General features: G+C 44.6%; 3 protein-coding genes across 3 annotated transcripts in view; 1 reads left to right on the top strand and 2 right to left on the bottom strand.

Moving 5' to 3' along the window:
- Positions 1-5,222, bottom strand: part of Phax (phosphorylated adaptor for RNA export) — a 29,298-nt gene extending 24,076 nt beyond the window's left edge. The window contains exons 1-2 of the mRNA XM_075680729.1: positions 5,053-5,222; positions 4,484-4,727 (exon numbers count right to left, since the gene is read on the bottom strand). Coding sequence (XP_075536844.1) covers positions 4,484-4,696 — 213 coding nt within the window. The 5' untranslated portion in view covers positions 4,697-4,727; positions 5,053-5,222. The remainder of the gene's footprint in view (positions 1-4,483; positions 4,728-5,052) is intronic.
- Positions 5,223-5,433: 211 nt separating this feature from the next.
- On the top strand, positions 5,434-23,584 carry LOC142571967 (glycosylated lysosomal membrane protein B-like). The gene is made up of 6 exons (XM_075680727.1): positions 5,434-5,887; positions 9,230-9,487; positions 11,119-11,334; positions 13,455-13,682; positions 16,308-16,576; positions 22,682-23,584. Exons 1-6 carry the CDS (start codon positions 5,807-5,809, stop codon positions 22,830-22,832), a joined length of 1,203 nt encoding a protein of 400 aa, XP_075536842.1. The 5' UTR covers positions 5,434-5,806; the 3' UTR covers positions 22,833-23,584.
- Positions 23,222-25,737, bottom strand: LOC142571974 (transcription factor Adf-1-like). The gene is made up of 3 exons (XM_075680735.1): positions 25,345-25,737; positions 24,606-24,765; positions 23,222-24,309 (listed from the first exon to the last, which is right to left on the bottom strand). The coding sequence occupies exons 1-3, from the start codon at positions 25,487-25,489 to the stop codon at positions 23,904-23,906; spliced, it is 711 nt and encodes a 236-aa protein (XP_075536850.1). The 5' UTR covers positions 25,490-25,737; the 3' UTR covers positions 23,222-23,903.
- Between the last annotated feature and the right edge of the window lie 1,901 nt (positions 25,738-27,638).

The raw sequence follows: 27,638 nt of genomic DNA, 5'->3' as shown, positions 1-27,638 counted from the left end.
AAGAGTTGGAGTGAGAACTCAAACACCTCGATGGATATTGTACTGTTTGGTGTCGCCATCACTTGTCGACATATACACCGTGCGGCCACTGAGGTAGCTAGCAATCCACGCATATAGCCGACCACTGGCGTTTAAATCTTCCAGTGCCTCAAGGATTGTATAATGGAGACATCATCGTATGCACCCTTAATGTTCAGAAAAACAGCTCCAACTAACTGACAGCGACTTCTTTCCTGTTCAACAGTGAAGACCAAGTCGCCAACATCGTCAATGGAAGAACGGCCTCTTCTGAATTCATGCATAAAATCAGGAAAGCAATTATTGCTCTCTAGAAACCATTCCATTCTTGACAAGACCATTCTTTCCATCACTTTGCCAATGCAACTGACTAAGGCGATCGGTCTGTAGGAGGAAAGCTCAAAAGGAAGCTGTAGGAGGAAAGCTTAAACCGGGCACTTCCCCGGTTTAAGCAGCGATACAATGCAACTGCATTTCCAACTGTCTGGAACATTTCCTGTCTCCCACGCCGTATTAAAAAAATATAGAAGGATACGTCGTGATTCTGTGCCAGGATGGCAGAGTGCACCGTACGCAATTCCGTCAGGTCCTGGTGCTGATGAGTGTCGGGAAACCGAAATTGCAGTGTCAAGCTCTTTCATCATAAAAGGTACTTCAAGTCGCTCATCAGTTGACGGGGGCGCAATCGTGACAAGGGATGAAGTCGCTACATTAGACATGTCTACAATGAGTTTAGAGTAGTCCTCTGCTACCTCCAATTCGGGCAAGCATTGATGTAGGGCCACGGCACGGAATGGGTGTCTTTGTTGTGGAGTTTCTTGGAGATTTCGTATGACCCGCCAGATCTTAGATAGAGGTTGTCTTGGATCCAGGGACCCACAGAATGGCCTCCAACGCTATCTGTCAAGCTTGTACAGATGTCGAAGAACATGTCGTTGAGCTCGGCGACTGTTCAAAAGATCTGACGGTGACTTTGTTGTTCTGTACCGCCGTTCCGCGCAGCGATGGACTGCACGAAGGGCCTCATATTGTATGTTGACTGATGATCTGTGCCTCAGTATGCTAACTTCTCTGGTTTTTTCCCGCAGGGTAGATGCAATGATGTCCTCTATTTCGGATGGAGATGTCATACTGTGACAGGCGGTGTTGGCAGAGGTCTTAAATCAAATCCAGTCTGTTTGATGAATGCAACGGTGAGGCTGAATGGTGAAACCAGCTAAACTGAACGTAAGTTGGGAGGTAGTCACTACCATGAGTCTCTAGATCCACTGACCAGCATGCTGAAGACAAAAGGCTCCTTGATACAAATGTTAGATCAAGACAACTGCTGTAGGATGTGCCACGAATAATTGTAGGATATCCGTCATTGAGCACATTCAGTCCCTGACTACATATGAAGTCGGCCAAATGTTTGCCACGAGAATTCATCAAAGTGCTACCCCACAGGAGATGGTGTGCGTTGAAGTCACCAATCACAATATGAGGACCTTGCAATGCTTGCAGCAAAGACATCAGGTGCGAGCAATCGATCCTCACTCTTGGGTGGATGTATCCTCAATCACTGTGAATGTGCGCCATCTGTGTTTTATGGTAAAGCATACATAATCATTAGTAGTATGCGATGGGACGTCGTCTGAAGTAGACCAGATTGTGACGCATACAAACTAATACTTTGCTTGAGGTTTGGTCGTTACGAGACCATATCTGGACCATATCCAGAAATATAGAAAGAAGAATCTATATTAGGGTTCACAGATGACAATAACTGGAAACTGGTACTTGAATACCCGCTGTCAGAAATCAGACAAATGACCACGTAGACCTCAAGCATTCCATTGCATAAAAAGCAATTGATGCATCCTTTCTTTCCAGCACTAGAAGTGGTTCCAACACTTCAAGTAGCTGCAAGGCAGTTTTGGCAGTCAGGGTACTTAGGCTAGAAAGAATCATGCGCATGGCGCCCACCAAATTTTTCAACATACTCGTGACGTCAATATCACCCATCTTTTCATTCACTACAGTACATGTATGAGCGGAACATAAGGGCATTCCCGCAGGCCTTGATGGTAATGAGGGCCACTGAGTCTCCGATGTTCTGGGCTGATGATGAGTGGCCTTGCACTTTTGTAGAATACAAAGGCTTTGAGGCGTGTGTTTTTTCATTCCTCAGACGAGGAGGGGGTGGAAGCTGCACTTGAAATGTCAACCCTTCTACGCAAGGTAGGATGTGGTCCCGTTGATGTCGGTGCTGTGAACGGCGTCTGCGGTGGCGGATAGCCCTTGCCGCTTCCCTATATGTGGAATGATCTCTAACCATCTTCTTCAGAATACCCATTTCATTCCTGATCTTTGAGCACTCTTTTGACGTTGCGTCGTGGGCACCAGAACAATTTGGAGACTTTGCAGCAACGTTGCAATTACTGTCTCCATGAGGCCCACCACATCGTTTGCATGTTACTGCAACCTTGCAAACTGCACTGACATGCATAAGTTTCAAACACTTGCAACGTTGTAAAAGCCTCAGCACGTAAGGACGTACTGAATGCCTCACATATCCAAACTTGATGTGTGATGGCAAAGTTTCCAACTGGAACACTAATTTCACACACTGGGACCATCCAAAAACGGTCAAAGTTGAGCACAGGAGCCAACGATGATAGCAGTTTATCAGTGTCCATGTCGTAGATGACGCCTGTCATCGCTTTCTTGACGTTTCTGAGTGACGTTTCTCAGCGTTTCCAGTATTGTCGGTGTATTGACTTCCACCGAGAGGATGTTCTTTCGAGCGTTTATGCGAATTTCTTCAACTTGACCATGGACAGTTCATTCAAAATATTCCAACAGGCCCTGCTATTCAATGAGTTGAGGTTGTCTGTTGTCGTTGGTACATATGCAATAGTGTATGATTGCTTGCCACTTGCCTTTTTCATCGCCTGACGACTGGCCGGTGATGTCCTTCTTATCTTTCTCTTCAGATGTCGGCTTGAAACTGAGGTAAAATTGCTGTCCGAGCCCATATCTTCAGTAGAGGAGCCATCTGATGATTCAATTGGGACCATGCAGGGGTCGAAGTGGTCACTCATGTCGCCGGCATAACGAACTAGCCGTTCAGGACCCAATTGCTGGGCGGGGTTTGGGTCCCCCATTGCAGGGAACGACGCCCCCCATTTTTCTTGTCACTTATCGCAGAGATCACAGAAAATAAAATAGAAAACATAGAGAGCTCGCAGTTGAAGCTGCTCGCTACAGTCACTTCTTCCTTCCCCCAAAGCCTGCACTGGAATGTGAAAGCATCATATGGGACAGTTACCAAAAAAGGACTAATCCATAAAACTGTGAGGGTGCAAAGATGGCTGGCTAGATCTATTCTCTCAAATAATAATAATAATAATAATATTTGGGGTTTTACGTGCCAAAACCACTTTCTGATTATGAGGCACGCCGTAGTGGAGGACTCCGGAAATTTTGACCACCTGGGGTTCTTTAACGTGCACCTAAATCTAAGCACACGGGTGTTTTCGCATTTCGCCCCCATCGAAATGCGGCCGCCGTGGCCGGGATTCGATCCCGCGACCTCGTGCTCAGCAGCCCAACACCATAGCCACTGAGCAACCACGGCGGGTTATTCTCTCAAAGTACTTCTGTATTGATTCTGCAAGAACTAGAACTGCAAGAACTAAATTTACCCCCCTCCCTCTTGGAACACTGTCACATAGCCAGACTAAAATGCTTGTTTTTTCTTTCTCAAAATATATTTAACTTTGGCGCAGCGTAGTACCCCAGTCTGCAACAAGTCCGGAGCCTACGAAGTGACCACCACAGAAACTTTCTAGCCTCTCAATCTCGTGTCAACACATATGCATGCTCTTTCTTCCCTAGAACCATAAAAGACTGGAATGATTTACCAGATGCTATATGAGATTCTCAAACTGTAGGACATTTTGAAACCAATGTTACAAAATATTTTCTAAGTTAATCTTCATGATCTAACATATCTTGTGCAAGTTGTAGAATGTAGTATTGTGACACATTCTTCGGCTCTACACTGCTACTTTATGTTTGACATGATGCTTATGTCTGATTTTGTATTGTAGTTATGTATAATGGCACGTCACGATTTCTAATTCTATGTATTATCTATACACTGCTGCTTTATGTAAGCAATGATGGGTTTTGTACCAGATTTGTACCCCCACCCCTGTAGCGGCCCAATCGGCCAACAGTTCCTGCAAATAAAAATAATAAAATAAAAATATTCAGCACAAACTGTGCAACCTAGCCAACACACGCATCTGCGATCCCTGTCAGAAGAGATGCACAAACAACGTTCGTTCACGGCCAATTAGCTGGTTTGCCTCTATACAAGGCTCATGCCCACTACGGGGGATTGGTCGAGAATCGGATGAGTTAGAAAGATAATCAGCCAAAAAAGTAGTCACACGTATCGGAGTCGGTAAACACTTACCTTTTTCTTCCTGAACGGCGACACTTGTTGCGGCACCCCAGCTAAAGCAGCACATTTGGAGAAATCATATCCGGCTTTAGTTACAGCGTTTCTGGCCTTGTCAGTTGCCTGTCGTTTCCAGGATGTCTCCTCATCATCGGAATCATCTTCCGACGTCGAGTTAGGACGGTCGTCGCGGTACCTGGTCACACTGTTCGCGACCGACGCTTCCATGGCACGTTATTTTGCCCACGGAAATGTGTCACTGCACATACAAGCAGAACAAAAATACGGCGCAACGTTTGCAAATCACTCGTACAGGTAAGTTAAACAAACAATAAGGCCCTCTAGCTGTTTATATCTTCGAGTTACTAAACCTCATAGTTGCAAATTACGTAAGTGCTTAAGAAGAACAAGCTACGCGCAGCAATTGTGTACGTGCACTTAGAGGTATGTCCTTCTCAACACGCAACAAGAGCGAAATAAAGCAAAACGCATTTGAAACGCGCATTCAACACGCGCAGGGACGCTTCTTTGCAGGTACCGAACTATCCTTGCATAAGTGCAACACAAGCTGCAAACGAACTTACAGAAATGCGTCGTAGCAAATACAGGACACAATTTCAGGGCCTACAGAAGCAGTAGAACAAAAAATTCTAATTGCGCTTGTTTCCTTGTAAATTTACATTAGCACATTGCAAGCTGTAGTTTACTGCTCGCTCGATGCAGCCGATGCAGGTATCAAGGTTGCTGCATAGCGCAGCGTTGTTGCAAGTTGTTGTCGTTCCCGCCTTCAGGTTTTCATAACAAATGCACGCTGAAAACGTCACAGAATACCTACAACCAACTTGTTTCGTCTACTATACTACAACAGTGAAAGTTAATGCACAGATTATTTTTAGTGTAGTTACCATAAAAATATGGTATACTGAGCGATAACCGAAACCGAAAGCTAAAAAGAGTTGGATGGTTTGATAGCGAAGAAAGAACGCGTGTTTCAGAATCTACGCCCATGCTCCGCCCAAACTTCGGTGTCCTCTGAACAGTCGTGATTACCACTCAGCTGGCGAAGTTTTCTTTTCTTTCCTTTATTTTGGTCGAAGCACGCGAAAGCGCGAATAACCCCACGAGCCCGATCCCGCCAGCTGGCCTTCCTTGCGAGGCAGATTGCAAAGGAGAGTTAAGGAGGCATTGATGACAGGCACAACCACAACCTCGTGACTCGCGTACTGTAGGTACTATCGTACTATCAGCAGCCAGCGTTATCAGCGTGGCCGAATTTCGAGACAAACTTTCACTGGCAAGTGTATCTGAAAGACAAGCGCGTGACTGGGCGTATGATATATGCTCCTTGTGAAAGTCATGATCGCGAAGGTAGTATTTGTTGCTCTGCTTGCGCACACTCATGCAGCATATCAAAGAAAGGTAAGTGTAATATGACCTGATTTTTCTTGTACGCATTTGCATTGCAACGCCACTTTGAGCTAACTGGAAGTGACGAGGCTATACGTTAGATATCTACAGGGAACCTCTGTTCATAGTTTGTGCGGCGTATTGAATTTTAGGTTGCGACTTTAAACCGTGGATTGCGCATGTGGTGTGTGGATGCCGAAACGTAAACTATGGCACGTCTCCACCAATTTTGCTTACTTTGTTGTGACTTAAAGGCTTGAACTCTATATAATAAAGTTGTGCCAGACAAATTTCCCTTTGCTTCAATAGTCTACATATAAGAGAAATAGCCTACACTTTAAAAAGCTAAAACCGTTAGAAACGCAGCCTTCCTTCAAAAAGCGGCAAATCTTACCGGCCATCCGCCGTAATTCCACCGGATAATTTGTTTGAGTTATGCATATATAGGGCGTATACTTCGCTGCTGGCTGTACTTTTATAGGTGAATATATATTCATGATCAGGCGATGTTGACTTTATGTTTGTTACTCTTTTCCTCTTTGAACAATCTGTGATGGGTGTAGGGCAAGAAACATGCTGCCTCATTTAATCAATAATGTTCGCCGAAACGTGCCCTAACAGATGGGCAAGGGATTGAGAACACTTCAGAAAGAGCTGCACACAGTCAAAAATTTCTGCCCACCTATAGCTCTTGACAATGAACGAGTACAGTGCACCTTGACATATATGTAAGTGCGTAGTGAACGAATAACATCGCGAATTGACGTGGATTCGACGAGAAGGTCACATTACGTGCGCTGACTTTCTATTACCTTTACTGTATCTTAAAAGGGTACAAAATATATAGCATGCACATGGCACACAAAAATAAAGGAACATACAACAATCCTATGCCCGTGGTGGCCGCTTAATCAGCGCTGCTTATTCCTTTACACATACCCACCAAGAAACCTTTTTTCTTTTTCAGACAGTGTCAGAAATGCCATGTTTACTCATGCGCCATCAATATAGTTTATATTTGCTGTTTCGACTGTTAACCTTGTCATAGAAATGGCTAAGCACTGTTGTACTGTCAAAATGTGCGTATCCACTATCTAGGCAAAGTATTCCCAAATAGGCGGAAATGGCTGAGTTCACATTATATTGTGCTCTTATAATCTTGCATTTTCGCACCTGCCAGTTTGATCTGTATATGTTTTACTACATCAGAGGGAAACAAAATAAGCTACATTGCCTGTGCACTAAACAAGATGTCTGCGGCGCTGTGCTGAATAAGCGGCCACCACCACTGTTTTGAGGGACCATGGACACTTGCTATGTTCCCTGTGCTTTAGGGGTTATGAGAAATGCAATCCAAAGTAGAGTACAACTACTTTTTTTGCTTTTCAGGACGCACCTGTTTATTACGTATTCTCTCTGTACACCGCTTCAGTAGACCTTCCGCCAGTGGCATAGCTAGAAATTTATTTGGGGGGGAGTTAGCCAGAAACTACCACTCCTTCACTCACTCGCTTTCTCTGATGAAGTAGATCGGTTTTATGAAGATGCTGAATTAGCGATGAGAAAAGTGGAAACTCGGTATACTGTAGTAGTGGGCGACTTCAATGCAAAAGTGGGGAAAAAGCAGGCTTGTGAACAAGCAATTGGCAACTACGGCGTTGATTCTAGGAACGCTAGAGGAGAGATGCTGGTAGAATTCGCAGAAAGGAATAAGCTACAAATGATGAACACCTTTTTCAGGAAGCGCAGCAACAGAAAGTGCGCCTGGAAAAGCCTTAACGGTGAAACAAGATATGAAATTGATTTCATACTTTCTGCCGATCCCAGCATAGTGCAGGATGTAGAAGTGATAGGTAGAGTGAAGTGCAATTGCCATAGGTTAGTGAGGGCTAGGATTCACCTCAATTTGAAGAAAGAAAGAGTAAAATTGGTCAAGAAAAAATAGGTTAACTTAGAGGCAGTAAGGGTAAAAGCAGGCAAATTCAGGCTGGTACTTGCAAACAAATATGCAGCCTTAGAACAGAGAGATGAAGATGACATGGAGGTAATGGATGAACCTTAACTAAGCTGGCTTCAGAGGCATCAATTCAAGTAGGAGGCAAGGCAACCAGTAGGCAAGCTCTCCCAAGTAACAAATGACCCTAATAAAGAAATGACAAAGAATTAAAATGTCCAACTCAAGAGATAAGATATAATTAGCGGAACTGTCAAAACTGATCAACAAGGTGAAAATAAGGTATATTCGAAATTATAATGTGAGAGAGACTGAAAAAGCCGTAAAAATTGGACGCAGCCTGAATTAGTGAGACGGAAAGTTGGCATAGGACAAACCAAGATGTATGCACTGAAAGGTAAACAGGGTAATATCATCAGCAATCTCGAAGATATAGTAACAGCAGCGGAAGAATTCTATACTGACCTCTACAGTACCCAGAAGAGTCGGGATACGTCCATTCGAAGAAGTAATGAACAGGATACAGAAACTCCTTTTATATCTAGCGATCAGGTCAGAAGGGCCTTGCAAGACATGAAACGGGGCAAGAATGGCAGGAGAAGATGGAATAACAGTCGATTTAATCAAAAATGGAGACCTAATGCTTGGAAAACTGGCGGCTCTCAATACGAAGTGTCCGTTGACTGCAAGAGTCATAGAAAACTGGAAGAATGTAAACATTATACTAATCCACAAAAAGGGAGACATTAAAGAATTGAAAAATTATAGGCCCATTAGCTTACTCCCAGTATTATATGAAATATTCAACAAGATAATTTGCAGTAGAATGAGGGCAACACTGGACTTTAGCCAACCAAGGGAACAGGCTCGCTTCAGGAAGGAAACTTGGCGCAGTTTCCGTTCTTTTATACCTAGCTCCCATGCTGATGATGAAAGCATCACACATGCCCACTGGTTCCGCTCGTGATATAAAACTTGTTAAACATAGTACCCTTCCCCAAAGGAAAAAGAATGCAGCTGCTTGTGGGAACCTGTGGAAGGAGGAAGGCAAGAATGCGGAATTTCTTTATGTTCTGGGTGCGAGCTGCATTACCTAGCCTGCTGACATGAGTATTGAAGGTACCCATCGGTTTCTGCTTGCACGCTTACATTGCAAGGAAATTTTGCGTTTGAGTTTCCTGCATCTTCAAAAATATTGTGTGACGTTCAAATAGTTGTTTTCTAGTGTAACACTGGGGAGAAATCGTTAATTGAAAGGTGCAGCTCAAAATCTGTTGTTTTTCTGCCACTGCATTTTGTCTATGCATTCAAGAGTTGAGTGCAGCCTTTACACTTGATGCTGTCATTATTTAATGCTATTTTCATTGACTGATGTGCACGCAACTTGAATGTACTTCCAGCTCACAGCTCATCTCAACCCGTTTTGTGAGGACAAGGAGGTTTGTGGCCTCTGCTACGTCACGGCCGAAGGCTCAAATGACACTCTGCATTATTTTTGGTCTGTTTTGGGGACACCAGCTGCACTTGGCATCCAAACCCCACCGGACAGCAAACTCATTGACATTTCATGGGAATCGCTACGCGGGCACAACCTGAGCGAAACAACCTTTGCGTTTAGTGGTCCTGTGCTCTCTTCATCAGCTGTCGTGATCTCAAAGGTAACCTCAGAGACCTGCTGCAGTGCTTCGTGCCTGTGGCATTCTGCTGTTGTGTATGCAAAATGCTTGAGAACTTTGAATTAAGTGCATTAAAAAACCACAGGTGGCCAAAATTAATTCAGAGCCCTCCACTATGGTTTCCCCTACAGCTTGTGTTGCTGTGAGATGACAAAAGTGATCAATAAAATAAGTCAGTCGATCAGGAATCAATAAATGTTGAAGAAAATCAATAAATGGTCGAAACTGTGCACAGAGTTTTGGTGTGTGTCATCATCAAGGAAGCATGCATAGAATGTTAAATGGTAGTGTCAGAAGTTTAAGAGCTATAGGGTATGTATCATGTAATAGTATGCAATTTGATGTCAATCACTAGTTCACTAGTTTTATATGCTTACAATAATGTGAAAGAAAAAAAAGGTGAGGGGAGGTGTTATGAACCTGCCTGCTCAGCTTTAAGGAGCAGTAAGAGTTCCGAGAGCTTAAGGAGCTTACGTAGATTTTGATCAACTTTCCATTAATGAATCAATGAAAGAAAAGAAAGCACTGATGTGTTTTTTTCGTAAAGTGTTGATAAAGTTGTAGGAAAAAGTACCTTGCCTGGGGACAGATATTGTATATATTTTAGAATTTGAGTACATATGAGTGCTAGCGGCAGTGGGAATTGATAATGTGCTATGAACATATGCAACAAGTTATTGAAATATCTTGTTCTTGCATGCAAATATTAGAAACACAATTTTCCATGATCAAGAAGAAATTTTTTATTTTTTCATAGCCACTGCTACTAAAAAGTTACAACTCCTAAGTAGCAATTTGTAGTGTATGTGATATATGAAACTATTGTCTTGTAAAAACAAACCAAGATTCTGTATTTCCATCGTTATACTGGGTATCTCACATAACTCAAAGCCATGTTTAAAGACACTTTGAGCACAAAAAAAAAAAAAAAAAACAAGGATGAAGCGCTCGTCCTTGTGTTGCTCCTTTTCTTTGTCCCTGTTTGTTTCGTGCTCAAAGTGTTTTTAAAAATGAATCTGTTCCAACTAGGCTGGCTCGCAGTTATGCTTCAAGAAAAGTGGCACATATCTTAGGCGATTGAGAGCATATAGTTCGTAGTCATCCTGAGTTACTCTGACCATTTATTGAAGTGCAATTAGTTAGCCAAGTTCAGTTATGCAAACCTTTATGTTATTGATCTTAAGTCAAGACTAGTGTGTAGTGGCCTGGGAATGGCCCATCGTGTAAGACAGCAGTTGGCTCTCGTAATGTGGACAAAAGAGGCAATGAAAGTGTCATTTACAAATGCGCATATTAGAGTATTGTTCTCAATACCTTGACCTTCAAGTATATGACAGCATGAACAAAACAGAGAAGAAATATAGCCATTTATGCCTCCAAGCAAACTTTCACATTAAAGAAAAAGAAGAGAGAGAGAGAGAGAGAGAGAGAGAGAGAGAGAGAGAGAGAGAGAGAGAGAGAGAGAGAGAGAGAGAGAGAGAGAGAGAGAGAGAGAGAGAGAGAGAAACACCAGCATGCTTTGTTTGCAGAGAGAATGAATGCTGAAGTAAGCAAACTGTGCAATTATACCGTTTAAACAGTCGATCCCATTGCTGCATGTATTTTATTTTCAGCTTTTGGAGTACAATGACCCGGAAAACAAGGCTCATCTTAACAACACTGAGAAGAATGGCACCCACTACATTGACCAGAGCAAACTTTTGTGGAAGGAAATTCAGGGTTGCACTGGCAATGGAAGCAGCTTGGTTACTGCAACATTTATTGCGCATGCCACCACATCTGCTCGTGACGAAGGGTTTTTCTCAAACAATGGCACCATTCAGTTTACGGTAAGACTACCATTCCACCTGGTACATCAGTCTTAAGTTCATTATGAACCTTCTGTCGTCAAGTGGGGCACACGAATATTAGTTGATTTAAAGGAAGTTGCCACCTGCACTTTTGTTCTTCGAGGTAAAATTAATTGCTGTTTCTTATATTTGTTGCATTGTATTTGATTGTCATATCTTGGAGCCATGTTTATCTCCAGCCAGTAAATCTTGACCACTGCAGCGACAACTTATGGGGCAATATGACACAGTGTACTGCTCGGGTAAAATGAAAATATACAAGCACCACTAGCATTGCTGCAATATCCTGTCATTACATTTGGCATATTATTACATAAAGAAGTGCACAGTAATGTTCAAGAGAAAGAGGGCAGCATGTAATGGATGAACTACTCTGCATGTAAGTGTGGTGAGCAACTGTGTCACGGTTATACATTCGACTGAATAGTAGAGCAGTGAAACCCTTTATTTGAACACTGCTTGTGGGCAATGCCGCTCCCATGTTAGTGAGAAAAGTAGTTAAATCACAAGTGAGATGTACTTCATCATGGCTAATAACTGCTGTAAGGCACCTGCTGTAGATGGAAAATCAAAGGCTGTGGTTGTATTGTCTGCAGGGTTAGCCATTGGTTTGGTCCACTGCACTCTGTCCTTGACACGCCTAAATTGCAGTGAAACATAGTGGCATCTACGCCTCACTATATGTCACTGGGCTGTGTGTGCTGACATCTTGTGATGTCAGGGACCCAGAAAAATTTCTTACTTGCCCATTCGTCTACAGTACACAGGGTCGAGGATATATAGGAGATATAGGAGAATTACACAAACACATTGGACAGAACATCTAGTTGCTTTCATTGTAAAAGTTGACCTCTATGTATAATTGAGATAAACAGGCTGTAGCTTTAATTGCATCTGTCTGATGTGTGCTACCAACATGGTGCATTGCTCATATACTTTTACATGCTAACAACATGGCCTTTCTGTGGCATTGTGGAGGAAAAATGAAACTAGGAGGGAGCATCATGTGACAACCTAGAATCCTAGTCATAAAAAAAATTTTAAAAGAAAGGAGGAATCGTGCAAAAAAGCACCCAGGCAAGTGATGGCAAGCAGTGTTTTTCTAGTTGCCTCGCATGGTCAGGCTTGGTTCATCATCTGCTCATCTGCTGTGCCAGTTGCACGGCCACTCGGAAGTTGCAACATGAAGCTAACATAAAACTAGTGTTGCCATAGTAATGACAACAGCAGAAAGCAACCAGCACTTTAAGCTACTGTGACACAAGCCATGTACAGCATGCTGCTCCTAGGATTCAATGCATGATATGCACATTTCCTAAGATTCCACAAGTTAAAGCCATGAGAGAACAGCATCAGAAGAGGATGCCTTTCAAAGGCTGGATCGTTTGACGTCATGCTCCTTCCTAGTTTTTCATTTCTTCAGTGTGTGGTATATTCAGTTGCAGCATATGGAGTGAGGCCTCTGCACTTGGTCAAGATATGTTAGATGACTGCATTTAGCCATAGATGTTCATGTGTGTGCTTTATGGAATGACTGATCAAAACTCTTAATTATAGATAAATTTCATTATTTTTTCTGCAAAATGAGCTGTGAAACTGTTCCAGTATAAATGTGCATGTAAAATGTTGTGCGGTGACAGTTTCAAAGTGAGTAGACTGTACAGTACTGTTACAGGTGCTGTTGTTGACATGAGCTGTTTAATTTAGTCACTAACAAAATTTAGCCATTGTTATAGCATCAGGGTACAAATACTAACACAAGTCACTGTTTATCACCATGGATATAGTAGGAATTACATTCTCTGTAAGCCATGCTTGTTTCATCTCAATGTTGGCATTGTTTTATAATTGTTTACGTATGTTTGTTCACAGCTTGTTATCAGTTTAAGTAAAGTGGAAAATTGTTCGGTTTCTGTCCTGTGTACAGAGTACAGGATGGCTGAAATGTTGAAAGACAAGCAAATGCCTACCTTTTTCGTGTATAATTTTTTATGCCTTTTCTCTGTCTGCAATTGTGCGTGCTGTGAAAGCACATTACAAGTGTACTAGTTATCCTCAACTTTCAATAGCTTTCTTGGCCTGTTTACAAATTTTTTTAGCTTGAAGTCCAAGACAGCGATGGCCATGACATCCAGTTTCCTCATCTCTTCTACACAAGCAACAGTAGCCAAATTCAGCTCTCTTTGCTCAACCTTTCACCTCAACTAGGCAAGACGTCACAGTTTGCATTCGAGCTGACTGTTCTTGACGACTCCTCTCATAACAGCAGCTACAGTATCAGCAGTACAAGAACTTTTGATGATGAGTACACACCAGGCGTTTTTACAGTGAGTAGGGCCGTTGCCCAACTTCTCAACAACAAAGTATGTAGTGGTGTTTTGCTTGCGCTGTGACCTGTATCCTTTGCCCACACACCTGCCAAGGACATTGACTGTTGTTAACCCTCCGTGGTGCCTCATTTTTGGTGCCTCTGTGATGTGTAAGGAAATTTCTTTACAGGAGGATGAACAGATGGAGAACAGGTGGAGAGTGAACTGCTAGGCTAGTTAGAATAAACAAGTTTTGCATCAAAACCACACGCACAAGAAAAGAGACAACACGGGCGCTTACTTCAACTGTGTAGTGAGAGTAAAAGCATCCTACATATATAGCCCTCCCAGACCTTGAGTGAATGCACACGCATACGAGGCGTTAAGTAGGTTCGGGTAAAAACATGTTATCTGAGTAAGCGTGAAAGAAATTTCTGCTCGGCCTCCTACAGGAAAACAGATTTGTCACTGACACAATTCGGACCAGCTTTCCTAATGTAAAGATCTTCCAAGGTTTCACGTGCCGTTTGCTGCCTGCCTCTATCTAAAATATTCACGTCTCGGAACCATGGAATACAATTGGTGCTAGCCCTGCAGTGTTCTACTAGCCGTTCACCATAATTATTTTCTATATCTTTTGCATGTTCCCCAAGTCGGTCATTTACGCAACGCCCCATCTGTCCAATAACAGGTAGAGATCTGTCCAAGAACAGGTGGAGCATGCTATTCTTGACTTGCGACTGAGTACAACTTGAATTTAGGAAGTTAAGGGAAGATGCACCTTAGAAATCTATGTTCAGTAATAATAAAGCTAACTGGATAAAATTGTATGTGTCATACAGAGCTTAATCTCCCATTTTTCAAATGTGTTTTTAGTTTATCTGAACCTTATCTATTTATTTTTCTGTGTATCTCTGAGAGTGGGAAAAAGTATGGTCCCTTGTACAGGTTTGGAGCTTCATATCATGACTGAGTGAGTGTTATAATATAGCCTACATTATGCACATAGAGCACAGATGGCAAGGAAGCTGAAAAATTAAATTTGTTTCGTTTTATTAAAAAAGAAATGTTAATCTCAACTGCCATTTTCGAGAACACTGTGGAGGGGTTTCCCAATTTCCTCCCAAAACCGCATAATAAAAATTGCCAAAATTATAATATGACCTTGATACTTGCATTCTACACACCACTACACACATGCAAACTTTGGTTGAGATTGAATCACCTTAAGCGCAAAAATGTTCATGCACAAGCAGAGTGAAAACAGCGTAAATTGAATAAAGGAGAAAGGTGAAATTTAATATTTCGGAGCATTATGCAAGATTCTCTAAATATTTTCAGGAGTAGTGGGCTAATAATTGCTGTTTAGAATAGTCCAGTCAAAGTAATCAAAGTAAATAGAGCCTGGAATGTGTGAATGTGTATGTTTCTATGCCAAATGCCAAAGGAATCTATGCCAAAACACAAAGTTGATGTACTTCATGGTTCACTGCTAAATTAAAAGCATAAGTGTAGAGTGCGTGTGAATTTTTCCTCCTGGCAAGTGTACAGTCATCCGGCTTTGCAGCGGATGATTTGCGATTGGTGGCAGTGGCACCTTTCTACACACCTAGCTGTGCATTCCGTTGGCATAGCTTCAGCCATCACTCGGGAGCTAGAATAGCAGCTAAGTAAGAGCCACACGTTAGAGTGTTCCCTTTAATAGTGGACTGCACTGTACACAGCCAGAAGCAGACTTGTGCCAAAGGCGTGTTCACTTATCACTTATGTGGCTCCTATATGTACAGCCTTTGTCAAAAATATGTAGGCTTGCATGTGGTTGGTATTTTTGCCAAAACCTGAACTTGGCTGGGTAGCCTGTAGTGGGTATGGGATAAAAAGTTTCGAAGAAAGTTGCACTGTTTATTGTCCCCCGCCCCCCACCACTCTGACCTTACTTTGATCTTACTCTATTAGTTGTTGAAGATTGGTCCCTCTGAATTAGTAGAAGTGTCCCTTCTTGCTTCTCTCCTATACAAATTACATTCTTGAAGAGTGCACTTTGTTACAAGGAAACCTGCTTCATAAAATGCAAAGTTTAGCAAGCACATCACTACTCATTGTAAGACCAGTTCTATGTAATGCCTTCTTTAGATGCCTTTAACAGTTTTATTTGTCATATTAAATATATGTCAAGGTGGTTTAAGCCTTCTAGGTATGATGTAACATGTTCTCTTCAGAACCTGCAGATTTGCGAGCTTTCGAGCTGAAACCTAGGAGAAAAGGCTGAGGGGCTGACCTGTGATGAAAGCTTCATTGTTTATTGAGGGTACTCATCCAAAGAGTTATACACATTTTAGTTTAATGTGGCTCATGAATGCTGCATACTCTCTTACGTAACATTGCTGTCTGCATTCTAGTGTCATTTTTTACAGGGACAGCAACTGCAGTGTAGTTAGCAAATAAATCCTTGCCACATGAATGCTCTTTACTTCAGCAGATGTGACCTGTAGCTCTTCTAATTGTTACATCTGCGCTCCTTTTCTTATTGGTTAGCTATAATATGTAGGATTGATTTGCCTATGCACGAGCACAACTGCCTTTGGTACTGTGGAGTATTTGTGCTCGTGTTTCTCATTATGTTGCACTCTTATTACATTGCAGAGTGTGGCCCTGTTTGATAAAAATGAAAATTCCTCGTCCACCTTTTATCTTCATTGGAAGCCAGTCTGCTATCGTGACGCAGGAAGAACAGTGACACTATCAGTTGATGCTGCATATCAAAACCTCACCCTTGCTGCAAGCTGGTGGAGCTTTAATGTGGCAACAGCATGGCTTGCACATAGGGCACCTAAAGTAGCCTCTTCAGCTGTCACTGTGGCCTTTGGCTCAGAAGGTGACGGCTGGTACCAGGAAAACAGCTATGCCACGTGGTGAGTAGTGGGGAAATTTTATGAATGGCCATTGCTGGACACTGACCTGAAAGGTTCTCATTAGTATGTGTTGTAATTAATGAGTACATGTTTCTAGGCTTGTTTCAGAGCACCAAAAGTGGCATTTCGTTATTTTATGCATATGGAACGAACATGTAAGCTGAACTATTGTATGCTAATGAAACAAATTGTACTTTAAGTTTAAAGGGAATCTAAGGCAAACAGTCAATTTATTGTGATAGACTGGTGTTACGAAATAGCAAATACAGTAGAACCTTGCTGAGAATTTCCTATTCATGACGTTCTTGTGGCTGCTAAGTTGCATTTGTCCCATTCTAGCACAAAGCCAATAGGCCAATTCCCGACTGTTAGATATTTCTGGCTCCTAATGCGTCCTTTTTATTGATTTTCCCTGTTGCACTGAACGATAGGTTAGTGTGTTTGTTTTTACTATATACCACTGTCACTGGGAACAAAGGTTCAGTAAACATAAAAGTGACTTAACCCTTCGAGAGTCGATTTTTTTCGCCATGTGCGACTGCCCAGGGTCGATTTTCTTTATTGCAGATTCCAATTGTTCCTTGGGACTTATTTCTAAAAAGATTTACTGTAATTTTTCTAGGGTGACCGTAAAGTGAGAAAAAAATATTTTGCGTTCGTGTATATGTACTCTTCATTCATGAATAACAACAATAAAAAAGGAAATAAAGTTATAAGAATTGAAAGTTTGATGCATTGTTAACACATAGTTCAAGGCTTTGAAGATGTGCACATGAGAATATTTCGCAAGACTCAAATATTCCTGCTCTTACATTAACATGTACATCCATAGCGTAATCAGCCTGCGTAGCTGCACGCACTCAAGAAAACTGTGTGGTTATGTGCCCGTCAAAAAAGCAAAACGTGTGACAAATTTCTGCTAATCTTCATCTTATCGCCAACCAGAAGCAATTAGTTTTCGCGAGCCTCAAACAAAAAAAAAATGCAATGGAAATGCATGCATGGCAGCATCCTTCCTATGTCCATCCTTCCTATGCACATGCAAGCCAAAAACATTTTACATCATTATTATTATTACCTTTTTTATGTTCAGAAACGTAATATTACAGCAGTATTATAGTACTAGTAATACTAACTTAATAGAAAACAAGAGAGTGAGTAAAGAAAGTGCCAAGCTATAGGGGATATATGATGTATGCAGGCTATGGTACATTTATGGCATGCTTCTGTCTATGCAAGTCCATTGTGGAACCCCTTTCACTTATTGAACGCAGCTTTTGTGTTGATACAGAAGTCAAGTGTTATAATTTCATCTGTGAACCTAGTAGTTGGACCAAGCGATATTTTTTTCTTCATGTATGTTCTTTGTTAACCAATGTAAAGCTTCTTTGCTCAAAGAACATCTTCCAGGTATGTCAAATTAAAAACAGCACTGGTGCGTGCACGATTGCATATGAAAGGTAAAGGGGGTGCAGACTCAAGAATATATTATAGACACCACTCGTTTAATTAAAATGTCTCACCCACATGTCCATTGGTAGTGGTCTATGTTAACTTGTTCTTTGAAGGTTACTCTTAAACAAAATAAAACAAAAAGTCTGTCATGAATCCTATACAACCTGAATATGAAGCACAACTATTAATTAATATGAAATTACAGAAGACTACGTGCACATTATGCAGCAATATTGGACACTACAAAGTGATAGCTATAGTACTTGCCATTTATGTCACAGTTAAAGGGCCCCTGAAATGGTTCGGACAAATTTTGTTGATGCCTGGGGTACAGCTAAAGTTAATCATTCGCACCACAATTTGTGTGAAGTGTCTCATATTAAGAGAGCTACGGACGATTACAAGTTACCCTCCTTCATAGTCATGCATTTTCTCCTCAACTCGTTTGCCGAGTGATTGGGTTTAAGTTTCGCCTTCAATAGCTCTGCACCATGATGGCACGTCGTGTTGTCGACTTCTGGTTCTCTATGAACAAGTGCACGAAGCCTCTCCAAACTCTTCGCCAGCTGCTTGGCAGTCGACCCCAAGCGAGAGCTATCAAAGCAGCGTGCATTGCGAGCATACTGTCACAGCGCCGAACCTATCTGGTATTCCGGTAACTACACTCTTAAGCAAAATTACACCCTTTTGCCACACAACAATCGTCATCTGTCTTGTCCGCATTTCCTTTCTTTAACGCAACAAGCCCGGTACTTTCCAGTAATGAACGGCATGCGCATTATCAGCATGACATAGCATTCCCGACAGGAAAGTAGCGAGCGCGGTGTTTTCAAGAAAGGAAAAGCAAGCAAGGCAGGTGACGATTATTGTTGTGTGGCAGAGATACACCCCAAAGGGTGTAACTTTGCTTAAGAGTGTACAGGTGAGCTGGACGTTTCGACGGATGGGTGGAGGCATAAACTCAAGCTGATGAAAGAACTTTAGGGTAGACATACATGAGCAGCTTGATTGGTCCGCACGGTCCAGACGCCTGTCGGCGCAGAGCTTGACCAGCCAAAAAAATCGCTAATATTGCTCTAACCAAGTGTAAAACATTTTAAACATTTGCAAAAACAATGTGTTAACGATTACACTCCTGCGAAAAATTTACACCAGCAGCAAAGAATACATTTCGTTACTGCTACTGTGTGTGGTTGAGCTCCGTGCCACCAAGTGGCTGCACTGTGCAGACCATTCACATATGCACTTCTGCTCATCCTGTGAAACGGCACGGTCAAACGGCAAGGCCCTGTCTCCTTGCGCTTACCCAAATACCGGACTCTCGAAACGCTATTGTGGTAGTAATCCTCCGGTGTGGCGGCCGCAAATGCGCAAATCCTGGCGCCAATTGAATAGTGACAGTCCGATGCGCTGCAGCTAGTCCGCTCCTCTGCTGCCTTGCAGACGGACACGATGTTGCAGCTTGATATACAGTCGAACCCACTTATGACGATACCGGTTTTAACAGTAGATCGGTTAAAACAGTGAGAAGCTGCTGCAATGCCGATTTTTATATGTTTTCCATGGTGAAATAACCCGCTTACTACAATGCCCCTATACCGCATTATCGGTTATAACAATGAAGTCTGGCTGCTGGGTGTCTGTGCCAAAAGGTAGTGAAATGCAAAATCTTTGAAAAGGAAAAAAATGAAACGGGAAATTCGAGCCGCTGCACGATGGGCCGCTGCCACCGTACGCTCATTTTCCAGCCTCCTCCGCGCGACTCTCTCCTGTTGCTCTTCTACACCTCCGAACATGAATGGGCTACGCCCACAGGTTTACACCGCCCCACCCTCCGGAACACCAATGGACCGCACCAACTTTGCCGCAAGCAGATTGCTCGTATGTTGCTCGCTGGCTCCTCATTCAACGCAGTTCTGCGAACAGCTTAATCGCTCGCGTTCGGCTTTGTTGATTGCATCGAAGTCGTTCCTGGCCACGCGGTTTCTCAGCTTTGCTTGACCTGCCACCAAAGCGGAAAATGGTTGATCCACCCACAGATCGTCGGCAACGCACGATGTTGCCGGTGAAAAGAAAGCGCACGGCTATAGATTTGGAAACTTCTAACTGATCAGACGATCGTCGCGAACGTGCTTGCATCAGATAGCGACAATGGCAGTGATGACGCGGTAGGGCAGGCTGTGTCAACGTTGTCCTCACAGGAGGCCCGGCAGATGATTCAGTCCCTCCGAGGCTTCGTTTTCATGAGGAACCTTCCACTGCGTTACGTGGAACACTTGGATGCCTTGGAGAAAGATGGCGGCAAGCTTCACGTAAAGCATGCATGGCTGACGGACATAGGCTTTTCTCGTGCAAGCCAGTGAGAAGTACGTGCCGAGATGGTTGTGGCGATCTCTCGTCAGCGTTTCTTCTGGATTTCTCAAGCTGACAGGCTGCTGCGGCAGCCTTCTCGCATTTTTTAAAAGGTACCTTTCGTGGCCATCAAAGCGATGCCTCAGCGGTGCTCGCATAGCGCTTGCCACCCGTGACACCTCTTTGCAGTTGTTATAGCAGTGCCATGCTTTAACGCCGACAGCCGCGGCTTGTTACACGCGATCCGAGCAGTCAAGAAGCAGTTAAACGAGCGAACACAATCAGCAGCCGGGCGGAGGAAGGCGGTGGGGAGGGGCACTGGGCTCCTCACCTGTATAGTTTTCTCACATCAGCTCTGCCATCCCCCTATTTTTGATTTTTTCATTCAACCCGGTTAATAATATTTTCTCGTTATATCAGATAATATTATGTTCCTAACGTTTTTAATTCTTTACCCACTGAACTGTACTCTATCTCATCGAAACGGACACTCAAACTGTACCTCAAAACCAATTCTTCTGTTTAGTTCTCATTACAGCCTGTGCCATAGTTTTGATTAGTTTCGTTTGGCCTAGATTGGTGTGTATCCTTGTTTGTTTCACTTTATATCTTTTGTAGCTTGCTTTTGCTCATAGCTCGCATTTGTTTTTGGTACTTTGCTTTTGTTTTGTATCTTGCTTCAGTTTATAGCTTGCCAATCTTGCTTTATTTTTTTGAGTACTTGTCACTGGCTGCCGGGTACAGCCCGACAAGCCTTCATAGCTTGGGCTGACCAGTTTTTGAATTTGCAATATTTTCGTGAAATAGAGGATATTATTATTATTATAACAATTATCAGTTATAACCATTGAATTTTTGTGGCACTTGAATATTGTTATAAGTGGGTTCGACTGTATTGACATTCTCTACGTTTGCAGCCAACAATGCAACAAAGTCAAATTATGGTGCTCGCGGAAAGACTGAGACCGACTCTGACTGCGGAGCTCTAATCAAAATGGAGCGTGTTGTAACACTAGCAGACATTTGCTGTGTGCCGGAAGTGCTTAAGTGTAGTGACAAATTGTTCTTGTGCATTTTCTTTCCGTTACTTTCTTTTTATAGAAACAAATTAACTAACATTCCAACTATTACGAATGACATTTGTTAACCATAAAGTTGCAAAATTATTGATGACGTGCCCTGGGCAGCCAATCGGATAGCACGCCCTGCTAATGTCATTTCAGCAAATAGCGTCAAATGGGTAGGGGTGGCTTAAAATTCAGCCCAGCAGTGTGTTGCGATAGGCAGCGATGTACATTTTTAAAACTGTATAATAAATTGCACGCTTCATGCGGAGCATTTAGATGCATGAATTAATGATCAGAAGGACCTACTCTAATGACTCGGTGCGTTTGTACAAAATTGTCAAAATTATTTAAGGGTCCCTTTGAGAACAACTATCTATTGAAGAATTCATAACTCCACATTGGTCCCTTCCACTCTTCTTATTTATCCTCCTTAGCCAGGGGTGTCCTCGCAACAGTTTCCCTGTCATTCATGCAGGTAGGACTAGAAAAGCAGCAGCAGCTTGTCAATAATGGGATAGCGGGCAGCCCTAGCATAAAAATGTTTTTTAAATAATTATGGGGTTTTACGTGCCAAAACCACTTTCTGATTATGAGGCACACCATAGTGGAGGACTCCGGAAATTCGGACCACCTCGGGTCCTTTAACGCGCACCTAAATCTAGGTACACGGGTGTTTTAGCGTTTTGCCCCCATTGAAATACGTCCGCTGTGGCCGGGATTCGATCCCGCGACCTCGTACTCAGCAGCCCAACACCATAGCCACTGAGCAATAACAGCGGGTCATAAAAATGTATAAAAATGCTAAGCATACATTGCAATAAAATCTCTGCATGAGTTAAGCAAGCTTTATGTCCCTGGCTCAGAAGCTTTACGAAGCAAGGCCATCAGTTTACATCACCTACCTTATATTTTAAGCACCCATCCAGTTTTAAAATTAAATTAAGGGGTTTTACCTGCCGAAGCCACGATCCAATTCTAAGGCATGCCGTAGTGGGAGACTCAGGAATAATTTGGACCACTTGGGGTTCTTTAACCTGCACTTAAGTCTAAATACACGAGTGTTCTCGCATTTTGCCCCCATTGAAATGCGACCGCCGTGGCCGGGATTTGATCCCGCAACCTCATGCTCAGCAGCCCGACACAATGGACACTAAGCAACCACGGCAGGTCCATATAGTTTTGTGTCGATTTCTGTGTATTACAAATGGCATTTCTCGGTTGCTGTGTGCAGGGCTATGTCAAGTGGGTTTGGAGAGAGGCCCCTGGAGCATGTTTCTGTGACAGTGCTCTCAGTTACCTCGGTTGGTCTTGGAATCCCTGCCATCATCGCACTTGGCACAGTGATTTACGTGTCGCTACACAAACCGGAGCCAAAACTGTGATCTACGACACCACCAGAAGAATGGACAAACTACCTCTGCGACTCTGAGAGAGACTTTCGCATACAATGCAGTGTTGTCGGAGCATGTGGAGACTTGGCACAGCCCACCAATGGTTACAACTAGTCCGTACTGCCCATGCAGTTAGGTACTGCTGCACAGCATTATCATTTTTAACGATGACTGCACTAATGTGCCTCACGTCATGTTTGTTATTCCCAGAATGTTCAGTGGTATTTTTATTTTAGATCTGACATTTCACAGGACAACTGTGCAACAATGACCCAGCTTTCTTCCTAAAGTTATAGTCATCTTCAGTTACTTCAGCTACATTGTTCAAAATATGCTCTTGAGAGAAAAAGAAAAGGTGACAGCAATAAAGGACAACCTCAGAATCACCAAAATGGCTATTTATTACTGCAAACACTTTGTAAAAAAAAAGAAAAAAAAAGGATGGAACTTGCACAGCACTGAAAGGCACTTGCAACTTCTAGAAATGTTCCAGAGATCTGGCTTTGCATGGCAGCATATACAGTTCATTATGACACACACAAACAGACATTGGCACCTGAACAGTAACAGTGTAGACTTAATTCCACTAACTGGCACTCATGGAGTGTCCTTGGCACATGTTAGAAAAATATCACTGTCTTTGGGACGCGGAAACAGAGCCAGTTGTGCCTTGCACCTGGCAAGACTCGCTAGTCATTGTCGGGCTGGGCTACGACTACAATAAAATGAAATCCCTGAATGTCATAGCCAGCGTCGTGTGCACTGAAAGATTTTTTTTTTTTTTTATAAAGACAGTTCTTGCATGACACAGTGCATTAAAAACTGAACCAAGAGCTGTGACTGTTGCGACATTGTGGTTTTCACCTAACTAGGTGGTGTGTCGCCATTTCTCTGCTCTTGGCTTCGATGCCCACCACAGCGTCATTTTTTAAACTTCAGTCTTGCTGCTGTGAACAGCTGAAAAGGCACGGAATATTCTCTCTTCATGGCATCACTGGTCCCACGCTTCCTTTGGTAAATATGGCACTGACGGAGAACAAACGTTACATCACTTGGCAGTTCTCATTCGCCAAACTCAATAACTGCCAGGTCTTGAAGTATCTTGACTTTGGCAAGCGCCTTCTTCTTCAAGGATAGGCGTCGCAGGGAAGGCACGATGGAAAGTGCAAAGTATTCATCTTCATCGAGTGGACGGTTAAGGATGTTGAGTACCTCCGATTCAAATGAGTCCATTGACTCATTATTGAGCATGGGTTTCTTCTCGGGTGGCTCGGGACTCTGGTGCAGCCTGAGTGGGGCATAGTCCTCGGGCGCTGCCTGTGGAGAACCCATCACCAGTTTAGGGCAGTGGGAATGAGCAGGAGGAGGGCCTTCTGATGTGAAGCTGTCTTCCAACACAGCTGGCTCACTTCCATTGGAGTAGTGGTCTAAAGCACCTGTGTCTCTAATACCCAGTGGCTGTTTGGCTCTGGAATGTAAAAAAAAAATAAAAATGCTGAAATGTTGCTTGTGCAACAGCTAATTAAAGGGCTAGGGTACAGCAACCAAAGATGTTTTGTGCTTCAGAAATACAATATGAAGTAATAAGAATTAACATTGCATTGCTATCTTCCAATGTCTTGTACACTGACGGATAATTTTATATTTGTCACTATTTTAGTCACTATCTTGCACTCGTCATCTAGGCGAAACACCTCTCGGCTGCCAAGTGGGCCTGGCGTGCGCATAGCAAATGGTGCAAACAACATTGGACCGAACACTGACCTTGCAGCTCTACCGCAGTCCTTGTAGAAGTCCAGGGAATTGAAGTACGTCCACTTGCTTTTCCGTGCTTCCCAAGGCAGTTGGCTAGGATGTTCCAATGCCCTCAGTTCTCGAATGTACCGGTCTCTGAGAGATTTCCATAGACGCTGACAGTCGTCAACTGCAATACATAAAAGCGGCATCCTAAAATAACAGACTTACAGCACGTGATTGGTTCATATAGTGAAAAAAAAAAAAAAAAACGATGGGGGGGGGGAGGGGAGATCAGCCGGCGAACACTGCGCGGATATCGCTCCCGCGACGACGGTTACCTGCTGACTTTGCGGCCACCTCAGGGAGGGCCAAGTTTTCGGCAATCATTTCAGCACCCACTACACTTTCCACGGCCGCATCACAAAGTCATGTTCCCGTTTCACGTGTTTAAAATATCGCGGATATATTCGTACCGTAACCACAGTATCGATCAGCCCGCGAGACCGAAAAAAATAATTTAAACTGTGCGCGCTGCCGATCTCGTCACGTGAAACGCACGCCGCCTTTGTTCAGCAAAAACAGCAAAAAGCATGCAACACGCGTCCATCATGTTTACTGACGATTGGCGGCCTCGACAGTGAACGTGCAAAGCGCGATAAAGTGGGGAACACTGGAAATTAAAGCATCCCACTGTACGGGCGACAACAGTCGGGGTCCCATTTCAGCTGTCTCGACGACGAAGCGCGACGACGGGTTTGTCACTTACCGGTTTCCATTCCAGTTTCTTGCTTGACCATTTCCCAAACCTCCCTCTTTCTTTCGACATCCCTGTAGCCGAGACGTTTGCAGTCGTAGAGTATCGGGTACTTCTTGACGCTGGATATGAACGCTTCGACAGAGTCCGGAGCCATAGCGCCTGTCGTGTAGTCCGTCTGCGTTGCGCGCGCGACGTTGAGTAGCGACCTTCAGTGGCGGCTAAGCGCCAGCGGCTAAGCGTGGCCAGCGTCCACGCACTGGACAAAGGAAAGCGAAGCTGACGCTCTCGCCACCGCCGCACCCGCACACACAGACACTGACCCCCGCCGACGAACGAGCGGCGGTGTGCGCCTCCCCCCCTCTCTAACCAACACACCCCCGGGGAGGTGCCGACCAGCGTCGGAGCGATCGCCCCCCACCACTTCCCCCCCCCCTTTTTTTTTTGCTCTCCGCGTCCCCCTCGTGGCCTTCCCCTCGACCGGACCGCACCCCCAAGAAGAGGGCCCGAAGAAAGCGCAAAAAATAAAAGAGAGAGAAAGATACCTCCCAGCGACGTTTTACGCCGGGCTGCTTCGCGCGGCGCTACCCAAGTTCCCGAGAAACATTCCAGACAAAAACGGGCCAGCCGCGCGCTTCCAAGGGCCTGCTCCTAATTACGCTGAAGCCGCGGCGAGCATCAGCGGCGGCGGCGGTGTCTGCCCGCTGCCTGTTTACTTGATGGCGCGCCGCTAACTTGGTCCGCGCGCGCGGCCAAGCAAACAGCCAGAAGAGCGCTCGGCCGGGTGGCGGGGTGGGGAGGGAGGGCGCGCATGCCGCCCTCCCTGCTGCCGTCCGGCAGCGGCGGCGACGACGCTCCGAGCGTTGCAGCGGGCGCCGCCGCTGGTTCAAAGATCCGGAGCCCCCCTCCGACCGCGGCAAGCAAAAAGTGTCACGCGCAGAGAAGCCAGCCCCCGCAGCGGCGAAGGGGGACGCAGCGAGTTGGGGGGGCGGCAGAGAAGACGCCCCAGCGTCAGGCCTGCAGCAGCAGGCGCCGCCGGCCTTCGCGGGTCGGTCCTTTCGCCGCCGCCGGATAGGCCGGATAGGCCGGCGTAGCGCCGCTGTTTTTCTCGGAAAAGGGCCGACGCTCCCCTCTCCGCGTCTGCTGCGAGCGGACACGCTGCCGCTGCCGCCGTGAACGCAGCGACCCAGCTAGCGCGGACTCAAGCAAAAAGAGCCAGCGACGACCGAGCGAAAGCTCGCGGGCTGCGCGGCGTGCCCTCGTCGTACGCTTCGCTAGCTCTTCCCCCCAAAAGGAAGCTGAAAGGGACGTTGCCTGGAGCGCCCGAGGGGATGTGAGGGGGGCACCCACGACTTGAGCCCCCCTTCGTCCCTCCTGCTGCTTTTGGTCTGTCGCACAGCCGCACGCAGCCGAGCTGCTGCTGCTGGCTGCTGATACGGCTGCTAGCGTCGGCGCCAGGCGCGAACAGCAACTGCTGGCACTCCTCTCGCGGCCGGGGGTCGTGAAGGGAGCCCTTTCCCTCGGAGCAGTCCCCTTTTCAACTTCCGTTCCCCTGGTCCGGAAGAGGAGAAAGGCTCCCATTTTGTGTCGCCGTGCTCGCACCACCGCCATTGACGTCGGCCGAGGGCCACAGTGCTCCCGCCGTCGTCGAGCCTCGTCGTCCAGGTTTACGACATATTTCAAGGCTCCGTGAAACCCGTTTGAAACGACCGTGGCACAGCCGTCCCACTGCGTTAGGTTCTGTTTGACAGCAGCTCGTCGGTGCCCCGGGAACCGCCCATCGCGATCGCCTCGCGGTTTTCAGGGCTTACCAGCAGAAAAAAAAAAAAAAAATCAACATTTTAAATAAAGAATCGGTAATCGTTTCTTGAGCGAGAAACAGTAAGAGAGAGAGAGAAAAATAAAAGCTATGATTAAACTGAAGTAGAATGTAGACGTCATTAGAAACGGTCCCAAGAACGATGATACTATGCACAAGGCAGCCAGGTGTTTAAAGCGCACTGTGTCTGCGAATCGGCTCCCGTTTCAACACGCACTGACGCTCCAGTCAAGCGCTCGCCGAAGTTCGGCCTTGCCGCACATAGGTAACGGCGATGAGGCCAACAGGCTGTGCTTTGTGCAGATAAGCGCTGCGCGATGTACGACGCGCTATGCGCAGCAGCTGAAAGCATAGGCACGCAGCGCACGTCTAACTACAGACTGACTCTATTGGTCAGTCTGGAACGACCAGGAATGGCTGCGTTAACGGCCTTTTTCTTTTTTTTCTAGAAAAATATGTTATTTATTATACGACAGAAAATTAGGTG

Source organism: Dermacentor variabilis, chromosome 2, assembly GCF_050947875.1.
Source record: "Dermacentor variabilis isolate Ectoservices chromosome 2, ASM5094787v1, whole genome shotgun sequence".
Lineage (NCBI taxonomy): Eukaryota > Metazoa > Arthropoda > Arachnida > Ixodida > Ixodidae > Dermacentor > Dermacentor variabilis.
The sequence above is the reverse complement of the archived record's forward strand: the minus strand, read 5'-3'. Positions and strand labels throughout refer to the sequence as shown.

Excerpts from the sequence above, each read along its gene's own strand:
- LOC142571967 (XM_075680727.1), top strand. The coding sequence starts at position 5,807 with ATGCTCCTTGTGAAAGTCATGATCGCGAAGGTAGTATTTGTTGCTCTG. Across the intron at positions 5,888-9,229 it reads ATGCAGCATATCAAAGAAAG|CTCACAGCTCATCTCAACCC; the intron begins GTAAGTGTAATA and ends ATGTACTTCCAG. Across the intron at positions 16,577-22,681 it reads GAAAACAGCTATGCCACGTG|GGCTATGTCAAGTGGGTTTG; the intron begins GTGAGTAGTGGG and ends TGCTGTGTGCAG.
- LOC142571974 (XM_075680735.1), bottom strand. The coding sequence starts at position 25,489 with ATGGCTCCGGACTCTGTCGAAGCGTTCATATCCAGCGTCAAGAAGTAC. Across the intron at positions 24,766-25,344 it reads AGAAACTGGAATGGAAACCG|TTGACGACTGTCAGCGTCTA; the intron begins GTAAGTGACAAA and ends TATGTATTGCAG. Across the intron at positions 24,310-24,605 it reads GACTGCGGTAGAGCTGCAAG|AGCCAAACAGCCACTGGGTA; the intron begins GTCAGTGTTCGG and ends TTTACATTCCAG.